This window comes from Gracilinanus agilis, chromosome X (genome assembly GCF_016433145.1).
Source record: "Gracilinanus agilis isolate LMUSP501 chromosome X, AgileGrace, whole genome shotgun sequence".
Lineage (NCBI taxonomy): Eukaryota > Metazoa > Chordata > Mammalia > Didelphimorphia > Didelphidae > Gracilinanus > Gracilinanus agilis.
In genome coordinates this window covers 41,022,964-41,050,658 of record NC_058136.1, presented here as the reverse complement: position 1 = coordinate 41,050,658, position 27,695 = coordinate 41,022,964, and the positions used below count along the sequence as shown (strand labels likewise).

The 27,695-nt window shown below is 39.0% G+C and overlaps 1 protein-coding gene across 1 annotated transcript in view; it reads right to left on the bottom strand.

Annotated features, from left to right (window-relative positions):
- Positions 1 to 538: 538 nt before the first annotated feature.
- Positions 539 to 27,695, bottom strand: part of LOC123253653 (connector enhancer of kinase suppressor of ras 2-like) — a 530,144-nt gene continuing 502,987 nt past the window's right edge. The window contains 3 exon segments of the mRNA XM_044682811.1: positions 539 to 1,927; positions 3,181 to 3,287; positions 8,153 to 8,223. Coding sequence (XP_044538746.1) covers positions 539 to 1,927; positions 3,181 to 3,287; positions 8,153 to 8,223 — 1,567 coding nt within the window.

Genomic DNA, 27,695 nt, shown 5'->3' with positions numbered 1-27,695 from the left:
TATATATATATATATATATGAACATAGGATTTAGATGCAGAAGGGAACTTAGAGAAATCTAGTCCATTACCCATCCCTCATTTTGTAGATGACAGAGCTGAAGCCCAGGGAGGCTAATTGTCTAAGGTTACATAGTTAGCTAGTAAGTAGGAAAGACAAGATCCAAGCTTTACTTTCTCAGGCTCAGTGAAGTCCTAAAGTTAGGCTCAGCAAAGCCCTACAAAAAATAAATTGTATTTTCTTCTGTTTCCATGGCAAGGATACATTAGGAAATCAAATGAGCTCAGCTAGGTACTCAAAGACCTCACACTCTTGACAATGCCCTTCACAGGAACACTTGTCTATACTTATCCATGTTTTGCCATGCTGAGGTGCTTTAAGGGCACAGATGACTAAGGAACAGGCTTCTGAAGAAAGTTGGATTTCAGAAAAATAGAGGAACTTCCCCCTTCTAATAAAGACATTGCTAGATCCTCAACTAGTCTCAGAAAATAAATTTGTTGATGAAAATCCATTTTCTGAAATATCATGATTTATTTTACAATTCGTAAATCTTACCTTCGTCATTGAAACTATTTGGTTTCTTAAAGAGAAATTGATCTTCCTCTATCTCTGTTAACTCAGATGCTTTCATGTGACCTTTGCTCTTGGCATCTCTGTTCCGAGGCAGACTCTGACTGCGTTGCTTGTGGGGCCTAGCATGTGAGCCATGATCCTGCTGGTAGGGAATCAGTGGGAAAGGCCCTTCTTGGTCATTGATGTATTTCTGGGCTGGCAGGGTTGCTTGTCGTCGCTTATCTGGTGACAGTAGAGTTAGGCCGAACATGTAATCATCTTCAATAGGACCGGTCTGGAGAAAATGGAGCCCGGAACTTGTTAATGGTGTCTCAATGAGGTCTTGCCAGGATCGCCTTTCGCCATGGAGTTTCCTGTGGCTGGATGAATCCCTACTTCCTGTGGCTTCCTGTCGAGCCTCTTCAGCAGAAGAATAAGAATAAGTGGATTCACTTGAGAAGTGCCGACCATGTTTGGATTCCAGGCAATAACCTGGGCCATGCTTGGATTCCAGGTACGGACTTGCACCACGTTTGGGGTCTGGGAATGGACTGGCACCGCGTTTGGATTCCAGGTATGGGCTTGCACCATGTTTGGATTCCAGGTATGGACTGGCACCGCGTTTAGATTCCATGTATGGACTTGCACCAGGTTTGGATTCCAAGAAGGGACTTGCACCGCGTTTGATTTCTGGGAAGGGACTTGTCCCACGATGAGTGATTTCTCGGTAGGGACTGGCACCATGTTTGGATTCCAGGTATGGATTTGCACCATGTTCCGGATACAGACTGGCACCACGTTGAGGTTCTGGGTACCGACTTGCACCACGTTTGGGATCTGGAAAATGACCGGCACCATGTTGGAGATCCAGGAACATGCTTGCACCACGTTTCGGATCTGGGAGTGCACTGGCACCACGTTGGGTTTCTGGGAATGCGCAAGCACCACGTTTGGTTTCCAGGAATGGATTTGTGCCAAGTGTGGGATCCAGGAATGGATTGGTACTGTGTGTGTGTTCCAGGAATGGACTTGGACCGCGTTTGGGATCCATGTATGGACCTGCGCTACGGTTGGGCTCCAGGAATGGACTTGGGCCACGTTTGGGCTCCAGGAATGGACTTGGGCCACGTTTGGGTTCAGCAAATGGGCTTGGGCCACGTTTAGGCTCGACGAATGGGCTTGGGCCACGTTTGGATTCCAGGTATGGGCTTGGGCCACGTGGTGGCTCCAGGTATTGACCTGCGTGGTGTTTTGCTTCTGGGTATGGACCTGCATGGTGTTTGCGTTCCATGTATGCAGTTGAATGGTGTTGGGGTTCCAAGTATGGACTCGAAACGTGCCTGGATTCTGGGAAAGGACTTGCAGAAGTGCCCTAAAAGCAAATACAAGTATTAAATTATAACATAACGTCATAAGAAAAAGTGTGGGAAAATATTGGATGGCCAAAAGAATTAAATATTACATAATATTTTTGAAAGAGGGGTTTTGCACTTTCACAATTTAGAAATAATTACAATCAATTGAATTTAATGAGAACAATTAATTGCTAATGGTCTCTTTTTATTTTGGATACATTCTTTATCCCAGACTTACTGCTCTGGGACAGTACCATAACATTCTCCATAAGTAACAGGCTTGCTCCTAAGCCAGTGAAGGCCTTGAGAAAGACATGGACATTCCTAGAAGAAACTGTTCCTTTTTCTTCGAGGGCCAGATCTTTCCAGTTAATCAAGCAAGGACAAAAAATCTGCCAGAACTACAGGGTATTGCAGAAGCTAAACAGGTTTTAAAAAAACATCCAAAGAGTATGCTCAGTTAGTGTGCCATTCTAATTTAAAAATGAAGAGGCAAAAAACCTGAAAAAAATGCAAAAGGAGGGGCTTAACCTGTGTCCCAGGTGATAAGACAGCATCACATGGGTGAAAATCAGGCTGAACTTTCCCTATGTGATGTTGTTGCCTTAGTCATTCTGCCTTTGATTCTGGTTGTGTGAGAATCATGCCATTTATGCTGGTGAAAAATCTGAAAGAAAAATGGAGAACAGCCCTATCTGCATTTACAAACCAATCTCCTGTAGCCATACCTTAGCAGCTCTTTTGAATTTGGTAGGAGATTCTTTTATATATTCTATTTTAATATTCTTTTAAAGAAAAGTGATAGAAAGAACAAAACTAAAAATTGACATTAAAATGTTTTTGTTCTAGCTGTACAGATTAATTTTTGTTTTAAGCAGATGATAATGGGATTTTCATTTCAAATAGCTTCTTGGAAATGCATTTGTTCATTCCTGGACCACATTTATGAGATCCTTTCAATGTTAGTATTATATATTTGGAAAAATATGTGCGTGGCAAAAAAAAAAAACCCACACTAGCTTTTTGGAGGTCCCTGGGCTGCATCACTTTGCCTTTTCCTCCGTGGCTCAGACATGTCCTTGCTGTAGCTTGCCACCTTTTGGTCTGCTGGAATTGATGCTATCATTTTCCACTAAGGAGATTCATCCTGAGGTGCATGAGGCTCTGCCTTCCAGAAGGAAAAACCTCCAACATTTCAGATACATTTAGGTTAGGTTGTCCACACGTGGCCATCGAGACCTTGTTTCCAGACTTGATGTTTAGTACTTACTGAGGTTGGTCGATGACTGACACTGACATCATTGAGAGCCATGGCACCTTCCAGTCTCAGGGTCAAAGCGCTCTCAGTATCATCATGATCACTCTCGCTCCAGTAATCTGCAAAGAAAAAGTGCAAGTATCTAGATGAGGATACCTTATGTGGCTCATAACTTTTGTGGTGGCCCACCCTCCTTGATCTGCTGGGAACTGCTACCAGAAGGAGGAAGAGTCTCTCTAGTCATTCTTTTTTCCTAGCACGAACTGCTAATTCAACACACACACAGGGCTAGAGATGATGGTGACACTGAGTCACTCAACTTCCTTGAAATATCCAAGACTGCAACACACAGCACTCCTGAGGCTGTATTCTGGCTCTTTTTGGACATTTAGAAGGAGACCTATATTTCAGAGATGTTCAGGTCAAAACCTGACATCCGGCATTCTCAGGATAATGATGTTTTAGAACTAGATCGGAGACATGGACACCCAGTGTGGTGCACTGGCTTTCTCTTGTGAGTCCTTATCAATGTTAAGGAGAATTCTATATGGCAGCTACTTTGTGCTACTGAGAAAACTGACCTCATTTAATTAAAAATAAATAAGTGTATTAAATAAGAGGGTTTGGAGTACATACAAAGCCCAGAACCCGAAGTATTTTTGTACGATCGACAACCTTTTTCCCCCACTACAAACATCAATATGAATTTGAAATTCTACTTCAGAGCAATCAAAACAGAGAACCACTGAATTTGTGAACTGGAAGGGACTTTTTCTCTAGCCTGGTCCCTCTTTTTTATAGATAAGCCATTAGGAGCTCTTAGAGGGGAAGTGATTTACTTAAGGTTATAACAACTAGCTAGTAGCAGAAGTGGGCCTAGAATCAAGATCCCCTGGCTTTTGGACTAGAGCTCTTGCTACTATATCATGTGCCATTTCAAAGAAAAGGGCAGGATTTTAAAAATAATATCTCTGTGTCTCTCTGAAGAAGTGACCTATTGTCAGGTAGTGTTATTACACTGAAGTTTACTGTTGTAGATATACTCATTTAAAAAAAAAAGATGAAATATATGACTGACCTTCCCATTCATGATGCTTCTGAAACTTCCTACCGTGACTGAAGCAAATGCCAATAACATATGCAAGGACAGAGGCTGCCAGTGATACTCCCAAACACCCAATCACTCCACCATACAACCTGGGACGGTCTGGCTACTGGACAAATGCCCAAATACCAGAAAAGGCAATCCGACGCTGCTTATATAACATAGTGAGAAAACATAAAATTGCAGACAGACATATTCACTAAGGATAATATATACATTCATTATGTAACACATGATCATTTCTGGATTTTTTGTGAAAAGCACAAGTTGCTTCAGTGGAATCAGGTTGTGGTCAGGGCACAGACACCATTTTGTCAATGAAAGCTTTGCAGAGTATATGAGAAATGAGCAGGATTCATAAGGCTCTTCTGAGAAAACTAAGTGGAAAATGTTTCAGTTGGTTTTCACCTCGTTTACTCATGTAGGTCTCATGAACAAGGAACCAAGACCCGAAAGGCACATGCCAACTGTTGAAGCTGTGCTCTAAGTCAGCAGTACAGAATAAAACACCACCAGCATTGTGATTTAGCCAAGGAATGTGTTAGGCAAAAGGCAGCATCAATTTGAATTCCCTTTTACATCTCAGATTGCAGCAGTTTTAGAGACTAATATTCTTTGAGCTTTTGGATTGGTTATTCATTTATAAACATTAATGTTTTAAATCTTCTCTTTTCTCCTTAAGCCTCCCACAAAACCTCCCTCTCTTCACCCTCCCAGCTGATGTCATTATCTTATGTTACTGAGAAAATCAGGTCATTTGCCATGAGCTCCCTCTTCTCCTTTCCTTCTCATCAGGTAACTCTTCTTCCTTATCTCACACCATCTTGTCATCATCTTCCATCAGTTTCTCTTTTATTCCAGTCTCTGATGCAGAGGTGGAACTTTTTGTCAAAACTAGTCCACATGTACCCTAGATCCCTTCATCTCCCATCTTTTCCATCAGATTGTCTTCAGTATCATTCCATTCTTTAATTGCTCCTTGAAGCAGCAAGGTGATGCAGGGATCAAGCACTGCGCTTGAGTTCAAAGCTGGCCTCAGATACTTGGTAGCTGCATGACTCTGGGCAAGTCACTTAAGTGTTTACCTCAGTTTCCACACTTCTAAAATGTGGAAAATAATAGCATCTACCTCCCAGGGTTGTTGTGAGGAATAAATGAGAGAAGAACTGGAAAAAGCACCTATCACAGTGCCTGGCATGTAGTAGGCACTATATAAATGCTTGCTCTTCCCTACTTATTCCTTCCCTCTTGCCTACAAACAAGGCAAAGTTTTCCCTACCCTTAACCCCTAACTCTACTTGACTCTACCATTCCTGCTAACTATCTCTTCTTTCTTTCTTTCTCAGCTAACTCCCTTGAAAAAGCCATCTAAACTTGGTGCTTCTCCTTCCTCCCATTTCACTCTCTTCTGTTTTGGGGAGAGAAAAGTGTTTTTATTTTCATTGGTTCAATGACCCTCTTTTTGCCATCAAAATTGCTAAATCACCTTCTCCAACTAAAAACTGAAAGAGCAAAAAACCTCTTCCAGCAAAGAAGCATTACCAAGCAAAATGAATCTACACAGTGGCCATCCATATCCAAAAATGCCTGTCTCTTTCTGCTCTTTGTACCCATTACTTCTCTTTTGGGAGGGGGGAACGTGTTTCATTATAACTCCTCTGGACACATGGTCACTCACTGTGTCATTCAGAGTTCTTAATGCTTTCAAAGTCATTTTCTTTTGTAGCATTGTTGTGATGGAATAAATTGCTCTCTGGGTTCTTCCTTCACTGAATCTGATCATGCTTCTTGGGATTCACTGAAGAGTGAATCCTTAGTCTTTCATTATTCCTTATGGCACATCCATCCATAAACCACAATTTGGATAGCCATTCTCCAGTTCTCTAAGAAGCCATCTAAGACACCCCCTCCCATTCTAGTTCTGGGCTTTTCTTTTTCAGGATCAGGATATTTGTTTTACTCCTGACTATTCCCTCCAACTGTCATCTTCTCTCTTAACTCTTTGGGAGGATTGTGGCTCACCAAATTCTGGCTTATTTCCATATCGAGTCTAATCTTCTTCTATCCCAAACTGTATGTGTGTGTGCATGCATGTGTGTGTGCATGCATGCATGTCTTTAACTCTCCTTTGTTCAGTTCAAATAAGAGTATGGCTCATTTGATGCCTGCTCCTCCCACACTTCCTCTGTGTTTGCATACTTTTCTTATGTATTTCAATTATGAGAAATAACAAGCTTTACTTCATCTTTTTACATGAATATATTCCTCCTTTTACCTTCTATCCTCTTTCTCCTCTTCAAACCCTCAGAAGAGAAACAAACTTCTCTGTTTTGCTGATTTAACTTCCTCAGTACTCTTTGAAGACAATAAGATTCCAAAGGGAACACTCGTTTCTTCCCCCCCCCCCCAGTAGAATGTTAAACACATATTTTCTGCCAGTTGCTCTGATAAATTTACCTTTCAGAGTAAACTGTCTTTTGCTTGTATTTGAAAGTTCCTACTTGGCTCTTGGCTCTTTTCATCAGGAATGTTTAAAAAGTCCTCTAGTCTAGAGGTATCAAACCCACAGCCCATGAGCAGCTCACAATACATCTGGATGTGGCTTGAACCAGATTACAATCAAAAATATTTAACAATATAAATAAAAACATAGACAATACTACATTTCAAAACTGTGTCAAAATGTGGCCCGTGGGTATCCTTATATATGGATAAATAGCCTTCATTTCTATTTGAGTTTGATGTCACTGCTCTATTCCATTAAAGATCCATTTTTGTCCATAGGACTATATTTAGCTCCGCAGGGTAAGTTATTCTTGGTTGTAAATTCATTTCTTTTGCCTTTTGGAACATTATATTTCAATATCTCCCCTGTTTTTTAGTAGAAGCTGCTCTATATTAAGTAATCCTATATGTAGATCTTTGGTCCTTGAACTCCTTTCTGGATACTTGCAATATTCTTTCTTTCTTCTGGCTTTTGGCTATGATCGTCCCAGAATTGTTCCTTTTTGGGTTCCTTTCAGGGTGTGATCAATGGATTCTTTCTATCTTTATTTTACCTTCTGGTTCTAATAGATCTGGGCAGCTTTCATTTGCCATTTCTTGAAAACGCAGTCCGGGCCCTTTTTTTAAATAATGGTTTTCAGAAAGCCCAGTGATTTTCAAATAGCCTCTCTTTGTCCTGTTTTCCAGGCCAATTATTTTTTTTTATCGGATACCTTACATTTCTTCAATTTTTCCAACCATTTGATTTTGTCATAACATTTATTGTTTCATGGAGTCACTGATTTTTGTTAGATCTGTTTGGGTTTTCAGGGAATTTATCAACTGAGTAAGCTTGACCACTTTCTCTTCTAAGCTGTTTATTCTCCTTTCATCTTTTTCCTCCAGAGCTTTTATTTAATTTCTTACTTCTTGCTTCATTTCTTTTGGTATTCATATAGTCTTGAAAGAAATCCAGCTCTCAAGAAGAAAACTTCCTCTCCCAATGAATATTAGCACCTGCTTTCAACTTAGTCTTAGCGATTTGCCTGGGACCCTGAGAGATTAAGAGACTCACTTAGGGTCTCACAGCTAACATGTGTTTGAAGCATCTCTTGAACCCAGGTTTTCCTGGTTCCACAACTAACTCTCTATCCACTGTACAATATTACTTCTCTAAGTACATTTTCACATTTACATTTAGTAAATACATTACATGGAAAGGGCAAATGTCCGTTATTTATCAGATCATGTTATATATGGAAACACACAACTGGAGAGAAGCATATATTCAAGTGAACTTACGTTGAAGTCATGTTTTTAAAAAATGGGACTAATTACACTTTTCCTGTCTTGCTTCCTAGGTAAGACCTTAAGGCAATAGACAATTCCCCTTACCTTCACGTGGTTGGATATCTTTTTCTTCAGGGGAATAACCGATGGCTGCAAGGCCCAGACGGTTCATCCAGCTGATAAAATAACAAGGAGCAAATTACAATTGTCACTAGACATACTTTAAAATACAAAATTATGGAGAAAATTCTGACAGACTTAGTGAATACCAGCTAGTACTGCAGACTCTTAACAGAATAATACTTTTCTCATTGGAATAAAAATCGAGATGATATAGAATAACGGTATAAGCCGTGATTAAAGCAAATATCTCCTAGTTTGACGCCAGTCTAAATTATGCAAAAACCATTTTTAATCACTCGATTAAAGAAAGCTTGAATTTAGCAACTCATTCCTGGTAGAGAATTTCCTATGGCTTTTATACTATTCCAATTCAAAAAGCTAAATGCCAATCTTCTTAGATTATGATGATGTTCAAGCTCAAAAGAATTACCCTGATTGTATCAAGAATTTAAAATTTCAGTAATCATAATTTTAATAAAAATAAACTAGAATTTTAAAGTTATGATAAACAGTAACCAGTACATGGAAAACATTATAGGAATCTCCATTTTGTTATAGGCAACTTAGACTTTACTATTTTCTCATAGTCTCCTTTCATTAGACAAGAGGCTTGACTATATATACACATATAGGACTTCTCTCCAAATTAGTTCATTTTTTCCATTTCTGAAAATGCTATCGACAGAACCAAAGTTCTATTTTGGGGGGTTACTTTGCCACAATTTTCATTTTTATAAATTACTTAATTGAAACAGTTTTTTAAATAACCTTCTTATTGTGCCTAATACAGGGCTCTAAAGATAATAGGAGTTTGCTAAGTCCTCAATTTCTTGAATATCAGAACAAGTTTCTTTTAAAAGAAATTTTTTTTTTAAATCAGACAATTTTAGACCTGGAAGGGACTAGCTTATTTAAGTCATTTTGGAGAAAACATGAAGGACAAGTAGAAAATAGCCAAGTGAGATCCCACATTTTAAAAATGATATAGGAGACCCTAACAATTCCAGATCATTTAGCCAAAATTCCAAACCTGAATTCATGTAATTGAAAATAAATTGAAGACTAAGACTAGGTCTTCCTTCACAAAGAATCTCCATACTTTAAGATTCTCTCGTTGATATATTTTGACTACAGAGGCTTACAAAAGGTAAAAGAGCATTGGCATATTACCCTACTAACAGGCATTTAAAAGATTTTTGTCTGAAAAATTGTCTTGAGTTCAACTGAAACAAACAATTAGGAATGAAGTTGGGGAAGAAGGACAGAGGTGACTCTGATACCAGAGGAAACACTCCAACAGTAAAGACTTACTAGTGTTGTCCACAACTGTAATTGTTTATATTCTGGAGAAAAATGTTCACTGTAGTACATTTAGTTGGGGTTTTGAAGAGAAGCTTTTACAAATAGTTTTGACCTGCTTAACCCCAAAAACCCAAATAATAATAATTTATAAGATTACTAGAAAATTGAATAATTGTGTAAGATCATATTAGTAAAAAAAATCTGACATCGTCACTACTGAGGAAAGCTAAATACTTACGATCTAATTGCATGGCACCTTCTTAGAAAGAGAGCATGGCACACGCCTCCTCTTGTATAATTAAAACTCCTCACATGGAAAGGTTCTGGCCCTGTGCTCGATTGTAAATATCAAATACACTCTATTGCTTACACTTTGACCTTCTGTTAAGTTGATGGTCTGCAGAAATCTGGATAGCTTTTTCATACATGTTTTGCAGATTATAGCATTTAGAAAAATTTCTTGGCACCACAAACAAAACTACCATGAAATACATTTAAACAAACAAACAAACAACTTCTATTGGCCAAAGTAGGAAATTCTTTTTTAAATGGACAGATGGAAAATTGAAAACATTATCAAATAGATGCTATTGCTTTGATCTCACTAGAAATAGCTTGAATCCTTTCATTTTATTTTATATTGTGAATGAAATTGAGTCTTTTTGTGTTCAATTTAAAATAAAATTCATGCTAGTCCTTAAAGACCACACCCCCAAATATACATTAATGAGTAGTCTAGCATATGAAGGCAGTGTGATAATTAATTATAAAAAAATTCTGTCCTCGAAGATAACCATCACAAGTAATACTGAGACCAGTATGTCATTTGCTTATGTGTAAAAAAACTTTTTTTGAAACACTGCACAACATACTCTCATCTACAAAAAATCAAAGCCAGAAAATCTTTAGGAATGGTTTGATCCATGAGCTTTTTAACATACTTGATCATGAATAAGAAGATAATTTAGGAACAAAGTTCTTAAAACTTTAAAGAATGGCTGATCATGTTTAGAATTTTTTAGTTTAAAATTTGGCAACATCATAATTATCTATCTAATATGCCAATTTATCCAAATCAGGAAGGCAAGAGAAGTTTTCCTTGTTAGATTTTTGTATCAATCTTCTTTAAAAGGGGGAAAAGAATGGCTCCTTGGATACTACAACAAGATCGTGAAATGTAAAACTCTGAAAAAACAGCTCCTTCAGATCTCTTGTGCTCTTTGGGACCACCAAAAAGCAACAGCTTGGTTGCTTCTGAATGATGGAGAGATATTTGCTATTGTGATCGACATTGACAGAAAAGAATTCTCTTTTGAAATGCCATAGTAATTGCTATGGTTACATGTGAAAGCAATCTGGGTTGGCTTTATAGGAAGCATAGAGAGCCACTTATATAAGAAAATTTCAGGGATACTACAAAGATCCACAGTGAAATTTGGAAGTCTTTCTTTCCTCCTTATAGACTTTTGACCTGCTCAGATGCCATAATATGGCTGGGAACAGCAACCAGATTAGTAGTTACTGTGAAGAAGGGATACTGAGGTAGGTTTTCTGAGGGAGAAAAGTGAACAGGTCCCTAGGATGGAGTGACTCAGATGAATCCCAAAGGACGAACTTGCAGAAGGGTATGTAAAGAGGAAAATAAATCATTGATTGTGAAATGGTGGATGGACCTAATATAGCCCACAGAGGTTTCTTTCTATCTCTACATCATTGATTTAAAGTCAGATCTTGAAAGTGACCGGAATTTCATAACTACTTTTATGGGTTTAAAATATCTCAAATAGATCTAAAATAAATTTATGAGTGAAATTGTTTTTGAATGGGCAGGCACTGACAGTCAAATGATTAATAGATTTTCTTCATATCAGCATGCTTCTTTAATGACAAAATGCATACTAAAGAATTTGTTTGTTTAATAGCTATAGCTAACATCGATATAGCATTTTAAGGTTTTCGAAGTGTTTACAAATATTATCTCATTTAATCCTCACAGCAGCCCTGGGAAGTTTAACATATTTCCCAACAAACAAGTATCTAAAACATAGCAGGACATTTATTAATAGTTTGATCTATGTAAGAAACTTAGGTAGCCAAACTAGATAGTTAGGTCAAAAAGCTTTTCTTATGCTCTTGGAATTCATGGGCAAATTGGCTCTTTGCTCACCTTTGTTCCCCTTCAATATGGTTGACCATTGAACGCCACATTGCATTTAATTATACACACTTTACTAATCGTCTAGAATCCTTTCTGGAGAAGGGTACAGAAAGACTACCTTGCTATTTTCTCTTTTATATTGTTTGGATAAATGCATTTTCATGAGAGATCCTATTTAAAAGATAATAAATATTGTCTAAAAAGTAAATGACAGATGATTGGTAGGCAATCTTGTTGGTAGTACCACACATTAAGTGATGATAACATTTGTGGGATTTGGAGCTCCAAAAGAAAGAGGGATTCCCTATTCATAATCAGATCCTTCAGGTGCTACCCTTTGCAGATGACCTTATGTTGACCATATTAAATACAGGACTATTACAGAACCTCTTAAACCCAAATTGTTCAAAAGAATTTGGCCCAAGGGCCCATGCAGGGAAAATTAAGTGGTTGTAAAAGGCATATTGTCCAGACTCTGATGTATAGTTGGATGGACAGTCCCTAGGAATTAGTCCAGGAGGAAGTAATTTAAGCAGAAACTGACAAAGATAATAAGATGAGCCCAGAATTGAACAGGAAGAAAAGGGCAAGCTAGTTTACCTTTAGGAAAATATTCAGGGATTTTAATGACCCTAAGCTTCTCCCAGAAACAAAGGTCCATTTTTTTAAACAATATTCTTCCAGTGGTGCTACATTTCTTCCTGCATGTCATACAATCCATGGTCTCTGAAGGGTTAAAATTGATGGCTATTCACAGGGCAGTGAACAGGTGCGTGTGGGTGTGAATAGGCTACAAGACATCAAACAACAAGGAACTGAACAAGGGAAGTGCCATAAAGGATGACAGTGTATGCCCAGAAAAGGAAGTGGGCCAGTCATATGGTGAAAGTAGGGGGCTGATCCAGAGACAGATTTTGTGGGTAGCTACATGGCTGAGGATTTATGGGATGACCTGGACAAGTTACAGACTATACAAGGATTGTGATTCACCAACCAATACACAAGCATTTCTTATATGCCTACTATATATCACTGTTAATGAGATCAGAGATCAAATGAAGCATCACGACTAGTGACTCAGAAACAATTTTTGATATTTACTTACTATAAATGTGCTCATTTCAAGAATCAAAAAACCCATTCAATTTTATTCATGAACTCAAAGAATTTTTAAGAGTAAGTTTTGATTTTGTTGTTATTCAGTTGTTCAGTCATATCCAACTCTTTGTAATCACATATAGACCAAAGCATGCCAGGTCCTTCTTCTTCCACTATCTCTTGAAGTCTGCCCAGTTTCATGTTTGTTGTTTCCATGACACTATCTATCCATCTCATGCTCCGTTGTCTCCCTTTCCTTTTGCCTCTAACCCTAACCCTAACCCTCACCCTCACCCTAACCCTACATCCCCAACATCAGGGTCTTTTCCAATGAGTCCTCCCTTCTCATGATGTAGTCCAAATGTTTAAGCTTCAGCTTCAATATTTGACCTTCCAATGAATAGCCTGAATTAATTTCTTTACGTATTAGCTGGTTTGATCTCCTCGATGCCCAGGGGACTCTCAAAAGTCTTCTCTAGCACCACAATCCAAAAGTGTCAGTTCTGCAGCACTTAGTTTTCCTTAAAGTCCAACTCTCACAGCCATACATTGCCACTGGAAAATAATACTTATGGCATTTTTCCACCCTGTTTCATTTTGAGGAATCTAATAACTCTGAAGTTCATACTCTCTCCCCTCTTTTTTAAAAAGAGAAATAGTGTGCTGTAATTGATAGAGAACCATCTAGGAGTCAAGAAGATTTGAATTCAGCTTCAGACTGTGACATAAATACTGCTACATGACTCTGGGCAAGTCTAAGTGAATTAATCTTGCCCCAGGCAACTTTCTATGATTCTAAGTTGCAGAGTAGATGGTGATTGGCATTGGCAGAGGAAGTGTTTTCTCTTTGGGAAGTCCCTATACCAAGGAAATCTAAAATCTGGTCTAAGACAGCACCAACAAAAGTCCTCTTTCTGTCTCTGCTTCCAAAAGATTTTTTTAAAAATGTTAAACATTTAAGTCTAAAGTGTAAGGGATCAGTGAACATTTAAAGAATCTAATTTCTATCATGTAGAGAGATATTAAGACTAAAATACTGGCTTATGGAATAGTGCATTTTGAATTAATGCATGAAAAAGCATTCTCTTGCTTATGACAGCTTAGGGCTAATGAAGTGAAGGCTTCAGTTTAGCTACTGCCTAAATTATTGAGGATGGTATTTTAAAAGCATCCAAAACAATTAAATTCAACAAACATTTCTTAAGCAGCCCCACTTTTTCCAAGGCCCTGAGCTAGGCACTTGGTGCATACTGGGTGTAGAACAGAAATATAAAAGACTCCTCATGGTTTCATAAAGGATAAAATACAATACCAGAGACAGAAGGAAGCAGAGACCATCTAGTCTGACATGCTGATTTTAGTTATGTAGTGTCTAGCCAGAAGTCATGCAACCTAATTTTTTAGGGGCACAGCCAGGTCTGGAAGCCGAGGTTCTCAGTGTCATGCTTATCCCATCAGCCTGCATTGCTAGTTTTTCGGAAGGTAAGGAAAATATTGCATAAGATCTACGATAATGACGTGTAACTATGCTATTTATTCAGAAGGGCAGCTTACAAAATGAAACAAGGGAATCATCTTAAAAAGGGTTCACAGAGTTATAACATCAATATTGTACCTACCTCAGAAACACAAAGACACATTATTCAAGATGGACACTCACGCAATCTGCCAAAAGCTGGCTTACAGAATCAAAATGTCAGAGCCACAAGCTACCTCGGAGAACATCTAGTCCAACACGTACCTGAACAAAAATTTCTTCTCTAACATGCAATACCCAGGTGGTCATCTAGCTTTATTATAGACCTCCAGTGAGCAGGAACTCTAAACGTTCCCGAGACAGACCATTTAAATTTTGGACAGCTTGAATTGTTCAGAAGCTCTTCCTTCATATCAAGTCTGAAGTTCCCAATGACATTTTAATTTGATTCTGGCAGGACTCAGGTGTTTTGCAGCCTGAGTTCACCAGAGAGCAGTGAGTCTGTCCCCAAGAACTAGAGTGTTAGTTAGATGCTTTATTAACACCTAGGTCAACTCTACCTAAAGCATCCCTCTGGGGAAATGGGGTTAGCCTACCATGGTCTGGTCTAGAAGAAGCTTTGCTGGCTCCTTTCAATCACTAACTCTCCCTTTAATAATGCTTTGAGAAGCTCACTGCCCTAAAGTTTGTAGCCTCTATTCTTTTCCTCCTTCCCTCCTTCCTTTTAAAAAAAATCAGGGTATTTCCCCTTTCCTCTTCCTACCATACGGACCTGATTTTCTATGTCTCTATTGTGTAAAACGTTTTGATTGATGTCTTTTGTTTTCATGTCACCTTTGTTTCCATATATATCTCCTCTTCTAATAAGCTATCCCTCATAACAAATATTTAAAAGAAAAAAAACAACAGTTCATCAGAACTAACCAACACACAACCTGAGTCCTGATAGTATATGCAATGTTATGCCTCTCTTGTTCTCCACGACTTTGCAAAGATCATGAGCTCAGTAACCCTATCTTCTAGTTGTTTCCCAGATCTTGGTAGGTAGGGATCAAGGGATCACAGACTGAGAGCTGGAAGAGACCTTCAAGTCCATTTAGTACTATCCCTTAATTTTAAAAAATAAGGAAACTCACGGCCCAGAGAAGTGACTCCACTAAGGTCACACAGGTAGTAAAGAGCAAACTTGGAATTTGAACACGGCATCTCTAGAGACTTTAGCGCCAGCAAATGTTCCTTCGTACTATGCTGCCTCCCTCAGATGCAGTTTATTGGGCCCTCATTGAAGACAGCAAGGTGATTTCTTACAATTTCTCTTTTTATGGATATTAACTCGATATTAGCTATTTTTAGAGCTAATATAACCTTTTCCTATCCAGTGGTCATTCTCCTTGCCAGAAAAAAACTTTAGTAAATCAAGAGTTGTCCATCTCTGCCATCATCTGTTCTCAATGTTCCACCTCCCCAGGGCAATGACCTTTTCCCTTCTTTGATCACTCTCTTTCCCCTCAACCCAGCTAACGCAACCTTTTGGTCCTTATTCTTAGCTCATTCTTAGCTTTAGTGTTACTGACTCTATTCATCACTGGCCATGCCATGCTTTTGTATTCCTCCTTTGTTACCAGCCCTTGTTTCCATCTCATGCATATATCAGACTGATTAAGTTAAAGTCAGAGCATGTTCATTTCCAAGCTAAATAAGAAGTCAAGCCTGAGAGATGAAGTCACTCATTCAACAAATATTTTTTGGCTAACTGTGGTGTACAACACTATGTTAGGTGCTGAAAGGGAGGCAACTCTGAACTGGTCACCAGCCTCAAAGAATTTCCCATCTCCCTGTAGACATGGATGTAAATAATATAACAGGAATCTGAGTACCTAGCAGAAAGTATAATGAAAGACTTAGGAGAGGCCAGAGAAGAGAGAAATCAGGGAGAACCGGGATCATAGAAGACTTCAAAGAAGAGGCAGCACCGGCAGGACTGGTGGAATACACGGGGCTAGAAACAATGGAAGCAGATGGACATTTCAGGCATGGGGAGGAGATAATGAGAAATATATGGGAAATGATGAATAGACAGTTTGGCTAGAGTGTACAGTATATAAATGGGAGTAGGATGAGATAAGTGGCTCAGTAAATAGAGCACTGGGCCTGGAGTCAGGAAGACTCAGCTTCCCGAGTTAAAATCTGGCCTCAGACACCGCCTAGCTGTGTGATCCTGGGCAAGTCCCTTAACCCATTGGCTTCAATTTACTCATCTGTAGAATGAGCCAGAGAAGGAAATGGCAAAACACTCCAGCCTCTTTGCCAAGAAAACTCCAATTAGAGTCATGAAGACAAGACACGGGGACATGCCTGAAAATGACTGAACGAGAACAAGGATGAGATAAGGCTGGAAAAGTATGTTGAGGCCAGATCTTGGATAACCTCAAATGTCAAGCTGAGGATAGACATTAAGAAGCCACTTAGACAAAGGACACGTTCCATGCTTTAAAAAAATTGAGGGGAAAGCTCTGAGATATTTTTCACTAGACGAGCTCCTATGACAGTTCAAAGTGATTCTAACTTTCTTTTTTTCTGGCAAGATATACATGCCACTCTGAAGTTTTAGCTGGAAGGGCATATTGCTTTCTTCAGATACTGTTACTATCACACTTTCATTACAGATAATGAACTGTCAAGATTTTTAGGAATAAAAATGATACAAGCATCTTTTCAATAGGGTTTCCTATTAAAACTCATACTTAATTCCTCAAAGAGACAGCCCTATTTCATGGCCCAAGGCAAAGACTGTCAGGGCCAAGGTGGCTCCTTCACATTTAATACTAATCAAAGGCAGTTCTCAACTTTAGTCTTTGGCTTAAAAATACAGAGGACACAGCAGATTAATTCCTATGACCTTTTCTCACTTTCTATCACCATGTCCATCATCATCAGGGCTAAGAGGAAGCCTTTCATTATTGAGCTAGAGCAGAGATCACTAGGGCATTCTGTAAGTTTATGCACCTCATTTCTCATCCTGCTCCATGACTGAGGAGGTGGCTCCAACTTGGAGTGTGTAAAACATGATCCCATCATGAGCACAAATTCAATTTCCACTTAAAGGGATTGAGGCATCTAAAGGAATGTAAGTGGCGAGGTGTGGGTATAGCTCAGAGTCTTTGTTTTAGGGACAGAATCTGGGATTTGAAAAGCAAGAACCTTGAAAGAATCCTAAAAGATGATGCCCCCGAAGGTGCTTTAGTCTGCAATAATGAACAATAATTAAATACCCGCCATGTGCTAGGTCCTGTGTAAGACACTGGGGGGATACAAAGACAGAAAATTGGTTTGTTGTTTATATCTGCTCTCTTGCTAAATTGAACAGACATCTCAAGATAAAGTGAAACAACCCCCACTTTTGACCCATTCTGCATGGCAAACTGTTCCAGAAATGTTCCGTGTTGATCTGGAACATTGGGTTACTATATGTTGGAGCAGGGTGGGGATCTATACTCTGTCTTAAATCAGAAGTTGTATGTCAAACTCCTCTATCATGTCTGAAATTTATTATATAGATTCCTAAATATCCATTCCCACCCCCCCCCAACAACTAGTATGATATCCATAGTTATAGGATAATGGGATTTTAGAGCTGGAAGGACCCTTAGAGGCCATCTACTCAAATCCCTTCAGTTTAGGAAACTAAAGTCAACAATAATTACTTTACATAGAGCTTCAAGATTAAGATTTAAGAAGTGCTTTGCATATGTTATCTCATTTGACCCTTTAAAACAGCCCTTTTGGTACCATAGGTATTATGATACCCACTTTACATATGAAGAAACTAAGGCTGAGTGAGATTAAGTGGCTTATCCAAGGTCATAGTGGCAATCTTTTGTAGAATCAAATGTAGATCTTTTTGACTTTTGCCTCATTTGATCCTCGACAACCCTGCTGTTATGATCCCTGTTTCACAGTCCAGAAAAGTGAGGGGAACAGAAATTAAGTAATTTACCCAGTGACAGAGCTTCTAAATATCTGGGACTAGATTTGAACTCAGGTCTTCTTGTCTGCAGGCCTAGTGTTCTATTCACTGTGGCACCTAGCTGCCTCTAAAAGGGAAGGAAACAAGCATGTACTTTGTGGTATTCTGCTAAGCATCTTTTACAAATGTGCTCTCCTTTAGTTTTCTGTGAAATGGGTACCATTATTACCCTAGTTTACAGTTGAGGCACCTGAGGTAGACAGAGCTTAAGTGACTTGCCCAGGGTCACAGAGGAAGTATCTTTGGCAGGATTTGAACTTGGGTCTTCCTCATTCTAGGCCCAGCATTTCATCCACTGGGCCAGGGCTACTGAAAGAGGATCAGAAAGCACAATTCACAAAAAAGAATGGTGTTCAAGGAAGCAATCCAGTGTTCTAAATACATTTAGGGCGAAAATCTGATTATTTCTAATTCAGATGGCCTGCTGGTCCATCTAGAGGGACCAGAGCTAGAGCATAATAAGCAAAGCCCAGCCCAATTTCATTCTGACTACTGGAAACACAACTCAAAGCCCACGAACTCCTGGTGGAGAGTGAGCTGGGAAATCTTTCTATGTAAAGGACAACACATCATTCATGGGAGCCAGAGAGAACAGTTCAGAATGTGAATAGGTTGGTTTATGAGGAAGAGGCAGAACAGAGATAAGTCCTAATGTATATAGGGTTGGGAGAAGTCTCTTTTATTTACACATTTAAGAAGATGGGTAATTGGCAATTAAGTGGTGGTTTAAAGAGCTTTATACTTGCCAGAGAGTAGCTATTATTAATTTAGTATCAATAAAATTGACATTAAACATAAAATATAATCCCAATGCACAGCAAAATAGTGTCCAAGCCTCTGCCTATTTTGCCTCAGTGATTTCCTCATGTACATATCTTTGTTTTAATGGGATCTGTGTTGGAACACAAAATATGTCTATTGGTGCGATGTACCCATTTGTGACCTAGCTTAAAATGATTTCATGGCTTTAGAGATGGCTTCTGAAGGACTGAAGAAAACATTAATACGATGCAATTTTTCAATTAATGCGGCATGTGCAAAATGATTAATACCAGGAGGCTGTACCTTGGCTGCTGAGTCTCTGTCTTGACTTGGGTTGTATAATTTGGCTGTTGTCCCAGGCTCTCTTAAATCTAGGGCCCTCTCTGGTTTTGCAGCATTCCTCAACCCCTACTCCCCACCTAATCGGAGGCTAAGAACACATTTTCATAGAGCTAGGGCTCAGGAAAGAAGTCAGGAACATCAGGTAATTACAAGGCCCAGAATCTCATGTGGGAGGAAAAGTCCATTACCTATTGGGCTGATATCTCCCCGTGGCACATCACTGAGGAATATTTGACTGGTCTTTCCACTTAAAAGCCTAGGCTGGCTTCTTTAATACCTATTCAGTATCCATGAGGCAGTCAGCAGCATACAGAGCACCCAGACAGATACAGTCCCAGCCCTTAAGGAAGTTATCCGAAATTAGAGCCACATTCAATAAGAGGGACTAGAGAGTTAGAAGGAAGAGAGAGATAGAGAGGGAAGAGAGAAAAATCAGAGGTAGAGTGCTTTAAATTTTAAAGACACATTACCTGGAGTCTTTTCCTTTTACCACAATAGGAAAAAAAGAAAGGTTTGATTCATACAAAGTTAAGAGAGATGAGAAGGGACGTAATGGATAATCCCTTTCCTTGGTTTCAGCCACTTTAGCCCTCTTCATTCACTCTGGCAAAGAAAAGAGCTAGGAGAAAATTCTCCAGCATTATCGAATTCTTTTCTAAAAGGAAAAATGGGCTCCATGTTTTAAAAGATGAATATACAGGAAGGAAACCCTGCAATATGCTGGCAGAAAGCTTGTGAAAGATATTAAAAACTCCCCATGTGTAGTTCAACAGAAAACAGAGAACTATTTATCCAGTTTCAAGTCGTTTCCCACACCGCCCCTCTTTCTCTTAGACAAGGGTGTTAAAGGTGAATAACATGAGCTAAGGCCCTAGGGAAATGGGGTGAGGGCTGGTAACCAAACTGAGAATAGCTCGGGTCTCCTTACAGCAAGGGAGGTTGAAAGGGCATGAGGAAAAAAGAAGAAGAGATCAGGGGAGTAAGACAGTTTTGCCTTTGGAGTTAGGACTAAGCAAAGTACCCTCTTGTCACATTCTGAAGGGATTGGGATATTGATTCAAGGGAGGAAGTCTTTCTGTTTACTTCAGATCTCTCTGGTCAACCAAGGGAAAGGCCTTGAGCTGCCAAAAGAAGGAGCTGATTAGATGACTGTTAACCCCAAAGTGTATTTTACTAGATTGTGACCTTTTTCCTTGTTCTAGGTGCCTTATAGTTAGAGAGATGTCTGAGGGCTTGGGAGAAAGAGGGGGCTGCCACTGCTTGGATTTATTGGATTTAGAATAATGTTGAATTAATAAAAAATGTTTCTGGTGGACTTGTGCCCAAGACACAGAGTACAGTATATGTGTATCTATGTATCTATGTATATATGTATATATACAAAAGGTTCTCTTATGAGAGTTTTGCATCTTCTGGGTCATAAAGACAAAGCAATGCCCCAGTTGGTGGTGGGAATAAGTAGAGATCATAGAAGAAGGACCTTGGTGGACCTAATGTCTCTCTCTCTTTCTCTTCTTCTCCATCCCTCCCTCTCTCTCTTCCCCTCTCGCTCTCTCTTTCTCTCTCTCTTGCTCGCTCACTCTTCTTCCTCTCCATTGTCTCTGAACTCGGTGCCTGACACTTCCTCCGTTACCTAAATAAATACAGAACAGAGAACATCAAAATGAAATACTGTCCTGCTGTTACTCAATGATTTTCAGTGGTCAGATTTCTGCTCTTAGTGACATTCGTGCCTTTCCAGTTACAGATCAAATTGTTCATATTTCTCCTTCCTATAAGGTTTATTGGAATACGGATGTTCCTAATATTAGAGAAAGCCTGGGATCTCCAGGGAACATGTGGTGATGCCCTGAGGGAAAGGTTGAGCCTATCAAATCTTGACAAAGGCTATATGTTAACTGTCAAAAAGTTACACCGGGAACTTGGTAGGCCCCTTTTTCTAACACGATAATATTGCTGCCTTTGACGGGGATCACAGGAAGAAGTGAGATACTTATACAGTTCTGCACACGGAAAGCATGCATGTTATGTGTCTGGAGATCTCGCCTGCCTAGGGAATATGTACACAACAGCTCCAAATGTTAGACTTCATTGTTCTTCCTGTTTTTCACAATCTCTTCCTTTTCAACATTTTTGTCTTAGTAACCACCTTTTACCTTAAAATGGCAGAGTAATTTGTGTCGCACATATTGATAGGGTGACACGTGCTACTTCTTGTGTGCATAAAAGTACAGATCACAAATCAAAGGCCTTATTGTCATTAACTATCTGATGTTGATGTTGGCCAGAGGGGCCTAGCTAAGGATAGAGCAAGTAAAGAAAGAACTGTGAAGCTATTGCGAGAATTTTATAGAATTTTCCTAGGAAGATCACAATGTACCCACCAGAAACAACAATGTAATTAGCACCCCAGCTGACTAATGTCAATGCTGAATGGTGCCATCTATATCTCTGAGGGGGAGACAGAGGAAGGAGAGGGAACAAGCATTTACGAAGCACCTACTATGTGCCAGGCACTTTACAGATATGATCTAATTTGATCCTCACAACCACACTGGAAGGTAAGTGCTATTAGGTCCCCATTTTACAGTTGAGGAAACTGAAACAGATAGGTTACATGACTTGCCCAGAGTAATACAGTTAACCCTTGTTGGCAGCCATTAAATCCATCCTTGATTAGGACAACTTAAAATCTCATTATTTGCTTTTTAAATATTTTCGTTGAGATTTGAAAGTGCTAAACTTTTGGTTTTGTTTAACCTGAAGTAAAGTTAAGCCTAATATAAGGAAAAGCTTCCAAACGATTAGAACTGTTCTCAAAAGAAATGGTTCCTAGAGCTAGCTGGAGGCCTTCAAACAAAGAATGGCTGACTACTTTGGGGGAATACTGTAGAAGTAATTATTTTTCTGGTATTCGTCAGATTACATAGCCACTGAGGTCACTTCTAGCACTGAATTTCTGCCATTCTCCATAGGAGCTGACCCTTTCTCATAAATAGGCTTTATATGTCAGTCAGGTTTTAGCAACTTTACTTCTAGAAGGAAAGATTTAAGGTTGCCACATGAATGGGGAGCAGGTAGAAATATGCTCTCTCTTTCTGGTGTCCCATATGCCATTTAATGAAAACATTTGGAAATTTCCTTTCCCTTCAGATCCAAGGAAACACGCAACAAGTCAAGAAAAAACAGGTACTTTTAGAATGAGCAACATTCTTCATTTCAATTATAGGTATAGAAGGGCTCGCTTATCAACATCTCACTGAAGCAATGAAACTGTGGGCCTTGGGGTGCCTGAGGGAGTTCTTGAATTCTCTTTGGCCTCCTCAGAGAACAATCTGAATCTACAATAACTTGAAACAAGCTGAGAAGGAAGCAATGCTTAAATGGCTCATTTCTAAGACCACACGGATGTTATTATTGACAGTATCATCAGGTTAATTAAGAATTCTCTTAGTGGCAATAGAGTTGGCGTAGTTCTCATTTAAATGGACACTTCAAGACGTGCACCTCACTAACGTTAGTTTAGTATGCGGTGTCACAGAATTGGCGAGAGAATGTTTCACATCCAAAGGAACGAGTTGGGAAAAATGAGTTATGCTGTTGCAGATGTCATCTAATTAAATTTATGGAGAGAAGTGTGGCATATTCAATAGATTCTATCAAACATGGTCGGCTAATTCAGTGTCAAGGATGTCAGGAAAGAGGAAGTCAGGCAATACTTAAAGAGCTATAAAATGATTCAGATAAACTGAATATGTCACCTAAAAGCAGCTCCTTGTTTGATACTTCAACCAAGACTGTCTGTATAAAGAATTGGTTCAATGATTTTGATTGAATTGAATGGTCAGTTCAGTAAACAACTGGAGAGACCATTTTTTTAGTTGAATTGATTTGACTAAAATGACTGATTTGGTCTCAGAAAACAGACTGAAAAAAGAAATTGGATTGGATTGGAATTTTTAAGCTGATTTGATTCTTTATGGTTTATGATATTAACAAACTTTCATATTAGTTTCATTTGGCCGCAAAAGACCAGTTCCTAGAGGTGGGCCTTAATTTTTTCTCTTTATGAGGCTATCTCCAGAAGGCTTTCAAATGGTTTTGTACCCTGGGCTTCCATAGTGGTCTCTTTTACATTTCGGTCATTCTCTGAGTTAAATACTTGAATAATTTTAGACTATATCTGAAGTTTTGTCACTGTTGCCACATTATTTTATCTGAAAAGCAAAACATATAAAAAATTCTTCCTGAGTGTTTCCCCAGATTTCTACAAGGATCTATACAAAGTGTTTTCTGGATTGATTTTGTTCAGAACAACTGCTTGGATCAGCATGGTCATAGGTGAGAATAATTTAGAGCTTGTACCTGTGTCATCCAACCACTTCATTTTTGTTTTCCTGAGAAGAAAATTATAGTTGATATTCCAGACTGAAAATTAAGAAGGTTAAATGATTTTGCTTAACAAACTCATCAATTCATATGTTTCAAATCCTTCCTAGCAGTCAGTGCTCCAGGAATCATGCTTGCTACCGTTATTAGAATAAGAAGTAAATTGACTCACGGAATAAAGTCTAGATATTTGCTCTGGCTGGATCATTGAGAGAATCATGATTCCTGTGATTTTGTTTCATGTAGTATCCACCTAGGTTTATCAGCCGATTAGAAGATACTCTCGACAGCTTAACAGTTGACAAATTAACTGTGATAATTCATGTTCTCTCTGTGTGTATCTTTTTTTACCCAAATAATAAGAAACATTCTTTTAAACCATAAGCCTGTCAACTCACTGGACACCCCCTTTTTTGCCTTAAGCTTTTGTTGTTTTGGGGGACATCCTATTTCTGTTTAGATTTCCTAGTGATATGAATTATAAAAGCATCCTGTAAACAGCAACATCACAGTATTCCATTAAAACCCCCACTGTATATTATTTTTAAAACATTGTCAGAGAAAACTCACATACAATATAGGGAGGGATAAGCATCATATAAGAGTTTAATCTGAAGTCAGGTTTGAATTTCTTGCCAAGTCTGGAGCACATACCCAATCTATCAATGTTTTCAGCTTCTTGTATATTAAAGTGATGGGTGGTAAAGATAAATACATTTGTTAGAATGGGTGCTCTAAATTCACATTCAAATTATGCTTAAATTGGAATTGTGTTGGTCATATTTTGCTCTTTGGGTAATGATTACACATGTTTTCCCAGTCTTTTTCTTTTGAATATTAATACATCACAACAAAATTGAATTTCCTTAACTGGACATTTCGATACTGAGGATAAATTGTTTTTTCAAAGAAAAATAACTTTCATTCAATACAATTTTTGACTCATCAATTATTACTAAGTTCTTTCCAAAATGAGCAGCCCTTTTCACTTTCAAATTACTCACAAGCATAAAAGATAATATTGCTTTGAGTATTTGTGATTTATGATTTTGATGGCCTGGGAACTCCCTCTCCAGATGTAGATGGCAGGCCTCTTATATATTGTAGGTGGTTTTCATTATTAATAATCGCAGAGGTTGAAATATTGAACACCCTGCTTCCAACCTGATGATAATAATAATAGTAATCTTAAGAATGCTTTCCTTATATACACGACATACATCCTATTTAACGTTTACCACATATCCATTCCCATATTTACAGACACAAAGTATTTTGTGGGCATTATTTCATCAGATCTGCACAATTCCATTGAGGAGGATGAGAAAATTGAAGCAGAGAGAATGTAAATGCCATGCACTAGATCACATGATTAGCAAATGGTGGAGCTGGGACTCGTACATAGGTCAGTTGGATGTGATCCATATGTAAAAACATTCAGTATAATTGCAATACTGGAATATTCCGAGCTCATTTTATTCGCCTAATAAAATCATTTAGCTGAAATGACACTTTTCCTGAGAAAAATCTAAGAGAACATAATTATAACTCTATTAATTATATTTCATTACTACTAGAGATTTATGAAAATAATTCTGAGTTCTTATTTTACATTTACCAATTCAAATATAATCAGCCAATATTTATCATAGGATAGCTCCAATATTTATCTGACAATAAGAGCGAGACAAAACAGTATTTGGGTTTTCGGTGAAGATGAAGAAAGCAAGAATCAGAATTCTTGGATTCTATTACTCTTCACTGAATGAATCATCTCAGCTGGTCTGTTGAAAAATGAAGGGCTGATGTTAAGATGAGTGTGCATCCACCATTTGGAGAAATGAAGGGGGGAAAAACCCTTTCTTGAAACATCCACCTTATTCTTTTGAGCCTGGCAGGGTTCAGCCAGATTCCCCCACTGTAATTTGTATAGAGATAATGTTAGAAAATTTCGTGGTCATCGCTTTTCTATTACCGGCATAGAGATGAATAGGAATGGGTGCTGGAGACCTAGGGATAGGAAGTCATGGTACCAGTTCAAAAATCAGAGCTCCGAGTCCTGGGGAGAGAGTCTGGGTTAAGAGTTAGGAGTAGAGGCTGGAGAAGAGGCAGCATAGCAGAGAGATGGCTATGAAGTGATTCAATGATTCTAGGTCCAGGAAAGAAATGGAAATACTTGACAAGAGTTTTATGTCCTAGGGATGGGAATCTAAGTTCTAAGAGGTGGATGCTGAAGCACAAGCAGCTTGGCAGGCACAGAGATGGCAAGGAAGTGAGATGATAAGTCCAGGTCTGGATAAAAGAAGGTGAATGGTGCCCGATCTGAGCCTTAGTTTCCAAGGAAGGGCACTTGGGGTTCTGAGTTGGAGGCGGCATACAGAGCACAGTCATGGCCCAAAGTGGTGGTGTATATTGGGATCTATGTAAAATAACATGAAAGTTCTCTAATCAGAAAACAGGGTTCCAAGGAAGTGATCTGGCATTCTGGGGCAGAGGTAGAATCAGAGCACAAACAGCCCAACAGAGAGGTCTAGGCAGTGGCGAGGTGGGCCTAAGCCTAGGTAAGATAAGCATGATGCTCAACAATTAGAGCCCATGGTCTCTGGGATGGAAGCATGAGTCAGAAGTCAGAGGTGGAGATGGAACACAAATGGCAAAGTATAGTGAGATCCAGGAGGTGACATGATGAGCCTGGGTCTGGGAAACATGAGCAGAATGCTCAACAATTATAGCCTAGAGTCCAGAGATAGGAGCTTGGGTTCTACTTCAGAGGTGAACACCGGCTAAGCATAGCATGGAGATGTCCCTCAACCTCAAATCCCCCTACCACAAATCCGTTTAATGACTGAAGCTGTTTGTAGCTTAATATAATATTTATTTCTTTTTCTGCCTGGCAGCAGTCACTGTATCACATGTGCACTTGCCAACAGTGTTTTCAGGTACGGCATAAGGTTGGGGGCATCAGAGGCAAAGAAATGGACAATTTTCTTTTTTCCTTTATATAAATGCTCTCATCCACTCCCATATTTTGTGCTGAGCACATGGCTGATGCCCTTATTAACGTGAATGGATGTTCGAGAGTCATTGTCCTTCAGCTTAAAAACATAGACGTAGCCTCAAAATGTACTGGCAGCAAGGGCTTCTCGTGTCAGGTCCCACAAGGGACTGTCCCTCTGGACACTCCAGAGAGAAAGAAACCCACTCTGGTTTCTTTCTTTGTACCACCTTATTAGTTAATGGTGTTGACAAAGAAGTTAGCCATTCTCAGGAGAATAAGCATGTCGTCGTGCTTGGGTCTCATAGGCATAAATATTAGACACCAGCAACGTGACAGGATTTAATCCAACACAATTAAGCTCACTGAGGGAAGAACAACCCTTCCTTCTGGCAGGTTGAAAACAAATTTAAGCAATTTTCCTTTTCCAATGAGATGTTGCTTCATGTTTTCCTATCAATATTAAACCCAAACATAAGGAGCCTGTTACAGCCAAGCTTTGCTGATGCCATTAGGCAACATGCCTTAAAATATTAATAACCTGCTGCTTTCCCTAATTGGAATTAATGTCTTATGTTGCATACTTCATTTACATGGAAAGTTTCCATTAAAATCAAATTGCATTGATGCTTAAGTAGCCAGCATACTGGGAACTGCATTTCATAGACTAAACCTACAGTTCTGAGGGCCTGACAGGTTGATTAGTTATGAAGTGAATCTGTAGAAGGACCCTCTAGTCAAAGGGTGGGCAGTAGAGTGACCCGGACAAATAGGAGACAAGTTTGTTAATTTTATTATTAATGAATTCCTCAGAATGCAAGGCACTCTTGTAAAACTAACCCAGTGGCATGTAAGTGTTCATTTTGCAAAGCAATTTGATTTGCAGGAAAATCGCTTGGCTGGGTAGACTGATCACTCACTGGAGTTTATACCTAAACCAAGGCAGTTGCCCCCATTTTTGCCATATATATATAT